Raw genomic sequence first — 13647 nt, 5'->3', positions numbered from 1 at the left:
TTACTTTTACCCTTTTTTGTCTAGCCAACCCCCATTGAGCGCCAAACTGGGCTAAGGCCTCACTTGGTACACACTGTTTCACGGGATGTTTGGGCGGCCGACCGTTGTTGGACTGCTCTGGGGTCGGGGAGTTGACCACCATATGGGTCTTTTGGTTGTTGTTTTTATGACCTGGTATGTGTGCAGTGGGATGGGACGTTATGTGCAAGGTGAGGGTGTGGGGGTGGGCCTGTTCTCAGGAATGTTACATGGTATGACCCGACAGGAATGGCAGGAGCTCAGAGTGTCATACGGTTTCTAACGTGGAACGTTAGAGGGATGGGGTCCATGGCAAAGCAGCACAGTATTTATTCATACTTGCGGCACAGAGACATCCATATAGCGTACTTACAGGAAACCCACTTAAATAGTGAGGAAGCTGGGAAACTGAAACGTCGTTGGAGGGGCCAGGTCTTTGGGACCAACAATTCGGCTTTTGCCAAGGGGTGTTGATTTGGGGGAAGCCAGGGGTTCCTTTTGCAGTTGAGAGAACGTGGCTAGACGGGGAGAGCCAATATGCTCTAGTTGCTGGGAGACTGGCAGGGCGCGAGGTTACCCGTGGCAATGTTTATGCTGCTAACCAGGACCAGGTTAGCTTTCTGGATTCATTTTCTGCTGTACTGGCGGGTGGTCTGCGGGGCGATCTGGTCCTTGGGGGAGACTTTAATTGTGTTGTGGATGTGGCAAAGAATCGGTCGCATCCTCCCCTAATGGGGTCCCCAGTGCGTCGAACTGCTTTGGGGTTCCGTGCTTGGATCGTACATTGGGGACTTGAAGACACATGGAGACTGCAACATGATACCCACAGGAAATTTTCCTTTTTCTCCTTGGTACACCAATTGCATCTGCGTCCTGATATGTTTCTGTGTTCCCCTGCCTTAAATAGCACCATTGCGCATACGGAGTACCTGGGCCGTACATTATCGGACCATAGCCCGTTAATAATGACTCATCAGCCCTTGGGACGGTGCCCCCCAGTCCCTCACCTGGAGGCTTAATCCGGCAATGCTGGATGACGAACCGTTTTGTACCTCATTATATGCACTTTTTTCGAAACATATTACTAATACCAATACTGCATCCTCTGTTCAGGTGGAATGGGAGGCGTTCAAGGCGGTGGTGCTGGGCCACTGCCTGGGACAGGCGACTGGAATTACAGGGAACTCCATCGGGAACTACTTGATCTAGAAGGGAACATCCACAGTTTAGAAAGCATCCAGGGTATGGGAGTCGCGGCTCGCTTGGCGTTACAGGAGGCGCGAGTAAAGTATAATGAGGCCCTTGGGATTTTGTGTTTTTGTACCTATAACGAGTATCTCGATAAAGTACAGAGAGAGGAAGGGAAGGCAGGCCGTCTTTTAGCTAGGATAATTAGGCCTGAACTGGGTGGCTCCCCCATCATTCAAATTGGATTGGATACTGGTGAGGTACTGTATAGCCCTGAGGCGATTAATGATTCCTTTTTAACATTTTATGAACGCCTATATGCAGCCCTGACTGTGGCTCTTTGTACAGTGATGAGGGAGTTTTTGGAACCTCTGCCACTCCGGGTGTTGGAGGACGAGGATCGAGAGGAATTGGGGGACCCTATCACCCTCCAAGAAATTAAGGCCGCCATCCATGCGTTAGCACCTGGCAAGAAGCCGGGACCGGATGGTCTCCCAGCTGAGTTTTACCAGCCTTTCTCAGTTCTACTTGCACCACATCTGGTTCAGTTATGAGGCTGGGGAATTATCCGACACCACTCGGAACGCTTTAGTAATCCCCCTCCCGAAAACCAAGTCACCAAATGTGGGGGTTAAGGACTATAGGCCCCTCTTCTAGCTTAATTTGGATTTTAAGATTCTGACCAAGGTGCTGGCTGGTAGACTGGTCCCGCACATGCAGGCATTAATACACCCAGATCAGAATGGGTTTATCCCCGCCCGTAACACCTCATACAATCTTCGTAGGCTTTACTCCACTCTTTACCACGCCGCTTCGTCTCCAGACCGTGGTGCTTTCCGTCGACCTGGAGAAGGCTTTCGATACGGTGGGGTGGGGATACCTTGTCGAGGTCACGAGGCATATGGGGTTGGGAGACGAATGGGTTCGTTGGGTGCCGCCCACTGCCAGGGTCCAAACGGGTAGACTAATAGCCAGGGAGTACCAGATGTATTGGGGGACTCAGCAGGGATGCCCTCAGTCCCCCCTCCTCTTCGCCTTGGCGATTGAACCCCTTGCTGAGCCACTCCGCCAGGGTGGCGATGGGATTGGACTGGGCTCTGCGGATGACCTTTTGTTGTTCCTGTCGGACGCCATAGTGGGCACACCGACGGCCTTGCAAAGATTGGACGACTTCGCAGGTCTATCGGGTCTGTCGGTTAATAGAGCAAAGACGTATCTGTTTCCGGTGGCAGGCCCCTTCCCTAGACCGGACACCTTGATGGCTGATGTTGTATGGGCCCAGAATACATTCCAGTACCTGGGTATTCATATTTTTCATTCGCTTGATGATTTGAAAGAAGGGAACCTCGGTAGAGCGCTGCGTTCGTTACATGCATGTGTTTGATTCTGGCACACATTGCAATTACCGGTAATGTCCCGGGTCTCGTTAACAATAATGGTTATGCTCCCAATCTTGTTGTATTTCTTTGTCAACTTCCCAGTCCTTATGCCTAGTGGTTGGTTTCGCCCCCTTAATGCTTGGTTATGGGACCTGGTGTGGGGTGATGGACGCCCCAGGGTATCCCTTACAACGTCCCGTTGCTGAGGGTGGGTTAGGAGTGCCGAATTTTGAATATTATGTTAGCTGGTCAACTGTAGTGGTTGGTGCAATGGATAGAGGAGGTGAACGAAGACGGTACATTCTTGTCCCTCCCAGATCTCCGCCCTAGTCTCGTAGTGTCAAAATTGCTGAAGCCGCAGACGCCCACCCCGTTCTGTTCTTTGCTGCAGCGGACAGCCTTTAAAGCCTGGCGGAGATGCCAGGGTAAGAGACGAAAGGCCGCTAGTTATACCCCACTGCTACCTCTTGTGGGTCTTCCACATGGCAACCCCAGTCTGTTTTTACAACTGAGCAGCTGGCCTCTTGGTCGGATGCAGGCCTGGATACTGTTGGGGACTGTTTCTGAAACAAGTCCCTAATCCTGTTTGACAATCTTATGGAGGATTGCCGTCTGCCACCGGGCCAATTCCTGCATTATGAGGCCCTGACTCGTACTTTTGCGCAGTTATGGGGTACTGGTAGAAACTAACCAGAGACACACCCGGTTCTTCATGCCTTGTTCACGCTTGGGACAGTGGGGCATTTAATGAAGTGGTTTTATTTGGCCCTTCAGGAGGCTTTGGTGCGTCCCTTGGTTCGGCTACGTGCCAAGTGGGATGAGATTGGGGGCAGGGTTTTGATGGATGCGGAGTGGCAGAGGGTTTTGCACTACCCCAAGAAAATTTCCCACAATTCGCGGCTTAAATATATACAGTTTAACTACACACATATGGCTAACATGACTCCGCACCGTCTCAATGTGACATATGGCGGGGAGGTTTGTTCCTGTCCCCGATGCTCCCACCCAGACGCATACTTCAGCCATAAGGTTTAGGACTGTGGAGCTCTGAGGCCTTTCTGGGAGGCGGTGCTTGGTAAGCTAGCAGCAGTACTGGGCAGAGAATTACCTCTCACACTACAGACGTGCATTCTGGGTCTTTTTCCCAGGCCACCGAAGCGCAAAGTAGGGAATAGGCTTATAGACCTGGCGTTGGGACTGGCAAAACGCCGCATTGTCATGGAATGGAAGTCTAATAGGGGACCACAACTTGAGACATGGCATAGAGATGTCATTATGTGGGCTGGGGCGGAGAGTAGAGCACTCAGCTGGGAGGAATCTAAAGGTATAAGGAAGCTCCCCATGGCAGGACAGTGGAGAGAAGTGCTGGCGACCTGGGAGAATCCTGAGGGGCAGGGGACAGGTGACAGAGGTTCAGACTCAGATCCAGTCCCGGAGCAACAACCAGAGGGGACTTAGACTGCACTACCTACTGCATCTTGGGTGAATTTGGGGAACTGGTACTCCCTGTTGTCCAGAATAGCGTATGGGGGATTGCTTGCTGGCCGCTAATGGCTGAAACAAGACTGCTTTCTCTGCAGCTGTGGACCCCCGCTCCGTGTTGTATTGCTTGCCTTCTCCTGTGTTACTTCATTATATAGTGCCCACATCCCACGCTTGTATGGATGTTTACAGTATATTTACCCCCTATGCACAAGGTCCTTCTTTTTTTTTGCTTCTTCCTTTCCTTTTTCTTATGTTTAAATTGGGTTAAAGGGTCTCTAGTTGGTACATTTTGTTGAAAATGTCATAGGACACTGGAAGTAGCTTTTTGTAAATCAACGATATTATGTTAGTATCTTGATCTGTTGGTGGGCACTCTCATACTGTATATTATTGTGCACAAACTATTGTGAAGCATGTACTGAGGACTCTGGTCTAAATCTGGAGGTGACAGATTTCTGCTGGTGTAATGGCTATGCAACATCCCTGACAGGTCCAACGCACTGTATACTGTCGAAAAGAATCTCTGTTGTGTTGACCACTATTATGGACGCTGAAAGATACATTTCAGTGCTGTATTGTTGCTGCCACTGAATTGTCCAAACTCAAGATTGTTTGTTTCCGTATGCGAACAATATTATAAAAACTGCAAAATGCCAATAAAGATACTTTTAAAAAAACACACAGAAAAAAACACTCTGCTCAATTCAAAACCCATTCCTGTACAGTTCAGTATCTCTCAATAAGCAATTTTTAGAAACCAATGACTTCCATTTTAAGGTCCTTATGCTTATTTATAGTGTTGCCTATGACCCAAATATAGCTATATGTCAACGGGTCCCTGTTCGTGCATTTAATGTAACTGGTGTGCGTGAGGGAAGCATAAGGCCTAGAAAATAGGCCTGCTTGTTTTGTAACAAGGGCCGTTCAATTTGTGTAAATTAATAAAATCTGTGTTTAACTGACATGTTTTCTGAAGCTCAAGTTGGAGAAAAAAAAATTCTGTTCTCTGAAGTTTTTTCACAGCGGCTGAAATTTGAATATGACAAGAAATGACCTTGCAAGTTCCCTCTGGATGGAAGTAGAGGCTATATCGTCTCAGTAGACATCTGTGCACCTCCTATAATCTGAACAGAAGCATTACTTACCGTCTTGTGAAGCAAAAGCGCACCCTATCTCAGATTGATACCCCCTCGCTCTACAAAGTACCATATAGGAGAACAGAAGCATTGCTTACCGTCTTGTGTAGCAAAAGCGCACCCTAGCTCAGGTTGATAGCCCCTCGCTCTACAAAGTACCATATAGGAGAAAGGTAAAGGTCTGTAAGATACCAAAGACTAGGGTGTGCTGAGACAAAGAGACCACTTCCTTTGGGAATGCTGAAATAAGATCTTTAGAGCGGATACCTTAACAAGGTATGTGAAGGTTCTTTACATGAGTCAAACTAAAAAAACCAGTATTACTTTGTGAATTAAAGCAGCTGATTAGGAATATGTGAAGAAGTTCGATCAGGCTGCATCTAACCACTTTAGCTCTCATGCGCACATAACTTCCGGAGCGGTTTGTCATATTAAAAATCATTCTTATTCACATATTTTGTAGACAAATAGCATATATGTATGTAATCAAATATACATATATAATACAAAACACCAATATGTGTGAATGTGAGTACTGATTTGGGGGATCAGGGAGGGGCTCAGTTAACTCGTCAACAGAAAACTGATTCTGACAGGTTTTGTCTGACTCTTACCACCTCTGTTCCCATGAGCATAATTTACTAGGGTGAACAGTAGGGAAGGTGTTGTAATAGTAAATTAAACTATTCCTTAGTTTAGAGCGCCCCCCTAGAGCAAGTCGTTGTAATGGCACTGCGATGTAACAACGCAGTCATTATAACGCCCGTGTTGCAATCGCATGAGTTGTTTTGCATGCGATGTGATGACTGTTTCCCTGCTGTGGCAATTCCAGTATGTCTTCCACTCATGCCAACCACAGAGCAATAGCTCTCCTTTCTGAATTCTAACAGCTATGTAACCTGCCCTTTTCATGCTCTACCTTCTCTTCAGCCTTGGTCTGAAAAGATCACACTGTTCTTTTTGATATTTGGAACTTATCTTTGGGTTTGCAGTTGATTGTTCCTGAACTTTATTCATACTCTGTTTCTTCTTAACCTCTCCTCCCAGTGTTAACCATGGTTCTATTTTTGGGCTGCTGGTCTCGTTGATCTGCATTAACCCCTGCATAGTCTTTTGCTTTCACCCCTTCTTTCATTTCTTGAAGGATGGCTACTTTTTTATGCTCTTCAAATGCAATATGACCTCAAAAGGTTTCATAGCAACCCACTTGTTACTTGAGAACTTCTATAATCTCTAACATTTCTTCTATGCCCCTTACCATCTCCCTAAAATGATGAAAATATGGACTTAGAATGGATGTCGACCAAAGGTTTTCCTGACACTAGCATTGAAGAAAACCACCCTCACAGAGTTAACTTAGTGTGTAAACACCCCCTGCAGGAAATTCCACTTGTTCTGGTGTAGTTTTTGTTTTCCTGGAACCATTGGTGACCTCTACTAGAAAACTTTGGACCCATTAACTATACATCTGACCCTATGGACTCTTTTCAAGGATTAAGGATAACCCTCTACCAAAACCAGGTTGACCTCATACAAAGTTATAACAATAGGCTGACAAGGAGAAAGATAGAGGGTGCCCTCACTTCACTTCTCTTTAAGCACCATGCCTGTGTCTGCCTCTGGAATTCAAAAGGGATGTAACTGGTTGACAGTATTAAATCATGGGTTAGTACAGACCAGACTGGGAAGATCCATTTTACAAAGTGATCTGGACAGCCTTGGAAAATCTGGTAAGCCGATGGACAGATGCAAGTTTAATGTAGGGATCCTATAATGTGGCATTCAGCCACGAAACATGTATTTGTGAACAATTAACTGAATGGTCTGCTACTTAACACCAGGAGTCATGCAATGAAACAGGAGTAGACTCGTCTGTTGTTGCATGTAAAACAGGGTGTGTAGTATCTTGTTTAAAAATGGCATACAATGTAGGTGTACAGTAATAATGTATATACTGTACAAGACTACACCATGTCACATTTCGAAGACTGTTTAATATCAGACAGCATGCATCAAAAATACAAAACAGAATTGAAAATGGTGCACGGGTGGTCTAACACACGAGATGAGATAGATGCAGGAGGAGAAGAAGCACACCGTTGTTTCAATAACAGAAAATGAACAGATCAGATGTGATTTTTCTGTTAGCACACATAAATGGGTTGTATTACAATTTGGCAGGGGGCTTGTTTTTTACCAGGAGAAAATAAGGAATGCATGACCACCTATTAATGGTATTTCTGTCAGTTACTTCCACGTTAAATTATTTGATACCGAGAAGAACATCACACCACAGAATAGCCTTCCTGCTTGAGCAGTCTTTGTAGATTCCACATTTCTTTAAAACCAATTCAGATTATATTTGTAATTAAAGCATGGAATAGGATTTCCCTACATAGATTAGGGACAGCGGGACCAGATATTGTTCCAACTGACATGTTTATGTTTGAAAATGTAAATTTGCTCTTCTTTATTGCATCAGTATGGCCACCATTATGCATACCTATGTCTAAATTTTACTATTATCTAAATTCTGGCACTTGCAAGAAAATTGAACTCTAAAAACCTTCACAAAACCTTCAGTCTTCTTTTAACTAGCATCCGTTTAGAAATGTGTTACTTGCTTCATAGTACATATCTGGCACCCGCTTAAGTACGTAGAATATACTCCATTTGACCCTCAACCTGTCCAAAACGTGCTGAACAAAAGGCCTCATTCCTTCATATGACTTGGACATGCAGAACACTAGCGGGGTACAGGGAAGAGGTGGTGACACGACGTATACAAGTGACAACTGTCAACCTCCAAACTTCAATACATTGCTGCATGTTGTGCACTTTATAACACAACAGGAGAGAATGCAACAAAAAAATTGAAACACTAGGCCTACTGCTTGCGAAATGCCATATAGCAATACACTGGTTATCAAATAGGGGACCCAATGTGTTGAAATCGATTAAAGATACGATGGAGTGGACTCTGGGAGAAGAACTTTGATTAAAAGGGATTAGGATGGATGAAAGGGAGGAAGGGAACCTTAGTAAATGTGCCGCTATGATCAACTAGGTCTTGGATAATTCTGAACTAGATAATGAATGAGTCAATATAGGACGAAAGGAGGAAGAGGGCCTTGATATAAAGATCTAAAAATTGGACTCAACCTCTAAGGCATAGATGTGTAATCACAGGAATGAACATATGGAGCTGGGAGGTTTGTATGGACTAATGCTTGAACTGTATGCAGTATTCTGTAATGTTAAGGAATGATGCTTCCTTCATGTATGTGGGCCATTCGTTCTCTTGGTGTAGTGTATAACTGTCATGTTAGACTGAATAATTTCAAATGAAGACATACAAAGAAATTAAGAAATGTGCGATTTAAAATAATTTAAAAATAGGATTTTAAAAAGTGACTGATTTCCAAACAAAAAATCTTTCTTTAGCTTCAGTATTTTAAGATAGATTTACTGACCTTAAGAGCAGATGGCATGGGAGATGCTTCTGTATATCTGAAAGGAAAATACACTATGTTATTAGGGCTCAAGATTTCTAGCATTGTTATGTTCTTTCTTGTTGCCAGAATGTTTCAGACATAAACAGCATCCAAAAACACATATTTCCAAATGTGCACAATTTACACCGCTGAGTGCGCCAGTCTACTACTGGCACAGATTTCCTGCTCTTCTTTTTGATTTCTTCTGAATCACTTTTTTAGCCACAAACATATGAGTAAATTCTATAAAACACATTTCCGACTTTTGCTTTCTTTGTGATTAGGTCCTAAGTGAGCAGGACAAACTCAGGTTGTTGGTAAAATACTAGAGTAAATAACAGTCCGAGTCGGAGAAAAAACACAGAAAAGGACAAAGGAAGTAGATCGGAGATGAAAGGTCATTTATGGTTTCCTGTTGAAGGTCATATTTATGGGTTGCTGTTTTCCTCGTTTATTTATAGTGAATTCCACTGGGTTTTTGAACTATCTGTGTATAAAATGCGGGCACCCCAAAAATCTGCTTTAGAACTCAACAGATAACAGTTTTCTTGTGCCAGGTGATAAAAGTAGAATCTCTCCCAGTAAATCTCCAGAGGTGGTTCTGGATCCTCATCCTAGCGTAAAACACATCATTTACAGACCATGGCTTATGTGCTCGCAAGCAAAGTGACATAAAAGTGGAATTGAGATATTTTTCCATCAGCTCGTTTCCAACTGAAAAGGAGTAGTGCAGGTGCAGCATCAATCTCAGATCCAGTTTCAGTTAGATAAGAGACTGACTCCTCCTGGTCCCTTCTGGTCTTCCAGAGGCAACAATATAACCAACAGTCTCCGAGTTCGCTGGACTTTGAGTGCGGATGTAGCTGATGGAATCCCCGTTTACATTTCACAGATTTGTCTTCATCTTGTATTCCCCAAGACTACTGTCTTTTTTCAAGATGCTTTGATCCCGTAGTTTTTTTTCATGCAACATAGGACTCTTGGATAGTGCATGCTTTGAACTGAGTCGCCTCCAGGTGTCTGAGTAGGTTCAGGTTGTGGGTGGATGTTTATGAAGGTGTTTATGAAGGTACACAATGGGGAACTTTGCAGTTGAGGTGCAAGGACTGACAGTGAAGGTCAGTGGATCATAAAGGTATGCAGACTATGGGCACACCCGGTCCTTGGGACTTTTTACAGAACAATGGTTGATTATATGGTAAGTGGAATTGTGGGAAAGTCCAAGATATGCAGACTGGGGATCTCAAAAAGATGCAGGAAGAACAAGCATTGGCATAGCCAATAGGTCTCACCTTTGGGACCTTATAAGTGAATAGTCATGCAGCACATTATCACCCACTGGGCAGATTTCTGTAATGGAACTAGTACTTATGTAAAGTGCTTTGATACCTTCATTTGCGCTACATAATGCAAAAAAAAAAAGGAATGAAAGGATAAGTGCTTGCAGATTTCTGAGTTAGGGGAGCGAAAAGATGCACTCCCGAGAGTTACGCTGTGCCTACCTGCTGTAGATGTTTGGTTTTTCTCCACAACAGTTAGGGTCAAATGCTGATTGCTAACGTTCTTCTGTTTTGTTTAACCAAAAGCATGATCATCCGGTCAACAAATGGTTAAGCATCACAATGTAGCTATTTACTGAAACCCCACGAGTGTCGTTCCCTTTCTCCTCAAGACATGAGTGGTCTTTAAGGAGCTTTAACTACTGTAGCAGCTGCTTGTTGCCTTCCAGGGTAGGCTTGTTGGCCAAGGCCTGCTCATTCGACGGTGCTGACGATTCCGCTGAAAAGTAATATGTCACCGTAATTGATTTTGTTTCTGTTCCTTTGTGTTTCAGAGAAAATTAAAGCGCACTCTTGTGGAGGTGGGGTGGAGGGGACACACCTTCTAATGAAAGCGGCAAGGTCTGGAAATGAAACCTGACCCAAAACAGATGGCAGCCTGCACGCCGCCGCTACTGGCTCCTATTATATAATGCCAGCACCAAATCAGAAAGCGAGCACAGTATAGAAAATCAGGAGCCAAATTGAAAGGAGACGAAAGTGAGTTATCCCAGTGTGCAAGTGAAGACGGGGCTGGAGTATGCTGCATCTTGGTGCAGAGTAACAGATGTTTATTGCCAACCAAATTAATGTTAATTTGTCCGTCGGCCTCTAGTAGGATGAAAGGCTGAGCAGACGCGCTGGGGTTCAAACCTGCGGTTGTGAGGTCAAACATAAGATTAATAAGGTGTTTGCCTTAAAGTTAAGATTGCATTATATAATGCCAGTACCAAATCAGAAAGCGAGCACAGTAGAGAAAATCAGGAGCCGTGTGTGTAAGCAGAGGCCTCGCTACCTCTGCCTCAGCCGCCACTGTCAAAACATGATTCTGCTGCCTTCCTCCTTCTACAAGTCAACAGCAATGGGCCTAGCATGACAGCGAATGCACAAGTTTCTCACTGCAAACACAGCATTAGCAGGGCTGTGCGTGTGCATGTGACACAAGGGTTGGTTAAAAAGAATGGCGCGAGAGAGAAGCGGGGGCAAGTGAGCACGGCAGCGTGGCGAACGCGCTAATTAAAAACAGATGGCGACATGACCCCGAACAGATTGCGCTCCTGCTCATAACCGCAAGCCGTAGGCCGTGGGCGGATACATTCACTGGGAAAGGTGGGACATGCAGCCGCCTTTGCCCAATTGCGTGCTGTCTTTTTAGAAAGACACACGCAAAGACCTATTGAAATAATGCAGAAAAAAAACACATGCACAAGCGTGTGAAAAGTCCGGAGGGATTCCAAGAGGTCTCAGTGCATGCGCCCTACGCTAGGCTCGACCTAAAAAGGGCACACGTGGCAGAAAGAGCTAACTAAAAGAGAGCAGAAGAAAGTGTTGCGAAGGGGTGAACGCAAGTGTTTGAGACATCACTACCTTTCCAGAGACCTTGGTAAAGTTTAATTCAGTCTCATGTTTTTAGAAGCTAAACATTTTCACCTCTAACTAGTTGCAACAAAATCATGGTTATTCATGTATCTGATACAACTAATAAATATTAGCAAAGTCAATAGTTCTGGCTTGTTTTATGTACTTGTATTGGTTGTGCTGTGTCATGTTTGGATGCAATAACAGAAAACTAACAAGGAGAAACCCAAATACTATCCAGGTGCCAAGCTGTGTAAAGCACAGGATTTTACTTTAAAAGTTTTATCCATTAATAACATGGGCCACACTTCTTGCAGAGGATTCCTAGCCATACTATATTAGCTACGCCCCTTTTAGAGAGCCCTGAACCGTTTTCATCCCACTTAAAGCACTGAAAAATGTTGGAAATTAATCCTAAGGGCATGAACAAAACTTTTTCCAGGGTGGGAAAAAGAGGATGTAATGAAAGTGAATTTGTAATGTCTCAACATATTTTCACATTAACAAATAAACATCTGTATATTTGTTCATGAAAGAATGGAATTCACTAAATGGTTTTCTAGAGGTACGGTTTCCAGACCTACTTCTATAAACTTTTGTGAATTTCTAATAGTCTTAAATCTCCACCAATGCAAGGATGTGTACCTCCGGGTGCACGTTTGTGACTTTCTTTAAGAATCTGGCCCCTAAATAATTTTCATGTTGCCCACATTACTTTACACTGTTTTTCCATTACTAATTTTCGTTTTAAACATTGACATGCATCACAAACGTGATGATAAATGATACTTCAAAGAAACTGTTTAAGGCAGCACAATATTTTAGGAAAGTTTTTTTTCCCTCCAAGATTCGAGTTTGTTTTGTTTTCATCCTCATACACATAATTGCATATAATCAGGGATTATTATTAACAGCTTCAAATTTTTACATTGTGAAAATGTGCACACATATGTATACTGGAACCACTGCAGGTAATGTTAGTTGAGCTTACGGCATTTCCTTACAGCATTTGTGCCAATAGTGAAGGCTTTGTGGATTTAAAATGAGTCATAGTTGTAGACAATCCTCTTTCACATATTCATACTATGATACCGTAATTAGGCAGCCAAAAAGCGTGTGCTGCATGTGGTTGGGCCTACTTGTCCAGTAGAAAATATAAACATACAAACGTGTTGTGCATGACCACAAACAATATGCACTTGGCGTGGGGCAATAGAAATTCCATACTTCTAGTGCCTGCTACTACTTTCAAGTAATCCAGAACATTCACCAAATGAATCCATAGAAACCCGTAATTTCTCATGCATTAGTGCTAACCAGGTTCCAAGGATTACAGTTAAACCCACCCCCACACCTTTTTCATACATTGCTTTACCAGAAAAACCTTCCTCTCATTAAACCTCTTAATACGGCAGCTAGATACATTAATATGGCTCAAACATTTTGTCATAAAGTAGTACATGTACTACTACCGCACAATTATTACTGAGCAGAATGGCTTTGTGGAAAAACACAAAATCACAAAAGTCCACTGTACGTTTCAAAATTCTCTAAGCACTACTCGTAGCTCAATTGCTGGATATTCATAGCTCAGGCCCCCCTTCACATCTTTCAATGTCACCTGTCCCAATTCCCATTATAAATGAACCCACAATCCCTCCCTCCGCTATTTATGTCACAGCTAGAACTCTGAATGTAACATTCACATATCAAAATCAGCATGATCAAAAACTCTATTAACATTAATTTAGTATCCTTGCCAGGCCACCCTTGCCAATACTCCTGCCGTTCACAAGGGGCATGCGCTGAACACTCTGAGTATCTACCAGCACAGAACCATGCTGCCGAGTCACAAAAAATGTTTATTGATCAACGCCAGGTCTGGAGTTAAACATCTACAAATAGGAACCCCATCCCATATGGCGTTTTATTACCAGTTTATGAATTAAAATTTCCTCACAACACACGTTTTTGGACTTCACACAAAAACCTCCCGAAGGCTTAATAAGATCAGGAAAAATAAACAAGCAGGTGCTAAATATGCAGATGA

The 13647-nt window shown here is 43.7% G+C and overlaps 1 protein-coding gene across 1 annotated transcript in view; it reads right to left on the bottom strand.

The window, feature by feature from the left end:
- The window catches only part of ABRAXAS1 (abraxas 1, BRCA1 A complex subunit), a 210143-nt gene that overhangs the window by 161783 nt on the left and 34713 nt on the right, over nucleotides 1-13647 (bottom strand). Inside the window, exon 3 of the mRNA XM_085636577.1 lies at nucleotides 8680-8716. Coding sequence (XP_085492703.1) covers nucleotides 8680-8716 — 37 coding nt within the window. The remainder of the gene's footprint in view (nucleotides 1-8679; nucleotides 8717-13647) is intronic.

The sequence above is a fragment of the Triturus cristatus genome, chromosome 2_1, assembly GCF_964204655.1.
Source record: "Triturus cristatus chromosome 2_1, aTriCri1.1, whole genome shotgun sequence".
Taxonomy (NCBI): domain Eukaryota; kingdom Metazoa; phylum Chordata; class Amphibia; order Caudata; family Salamandridae; genus Triturus; species Triturus cristatus.
The sequence above is the reverse complement of the archived record's forward strand: the minus strand, read 5'-3'. Positions and strand labels throughout refer to the sequence as shown.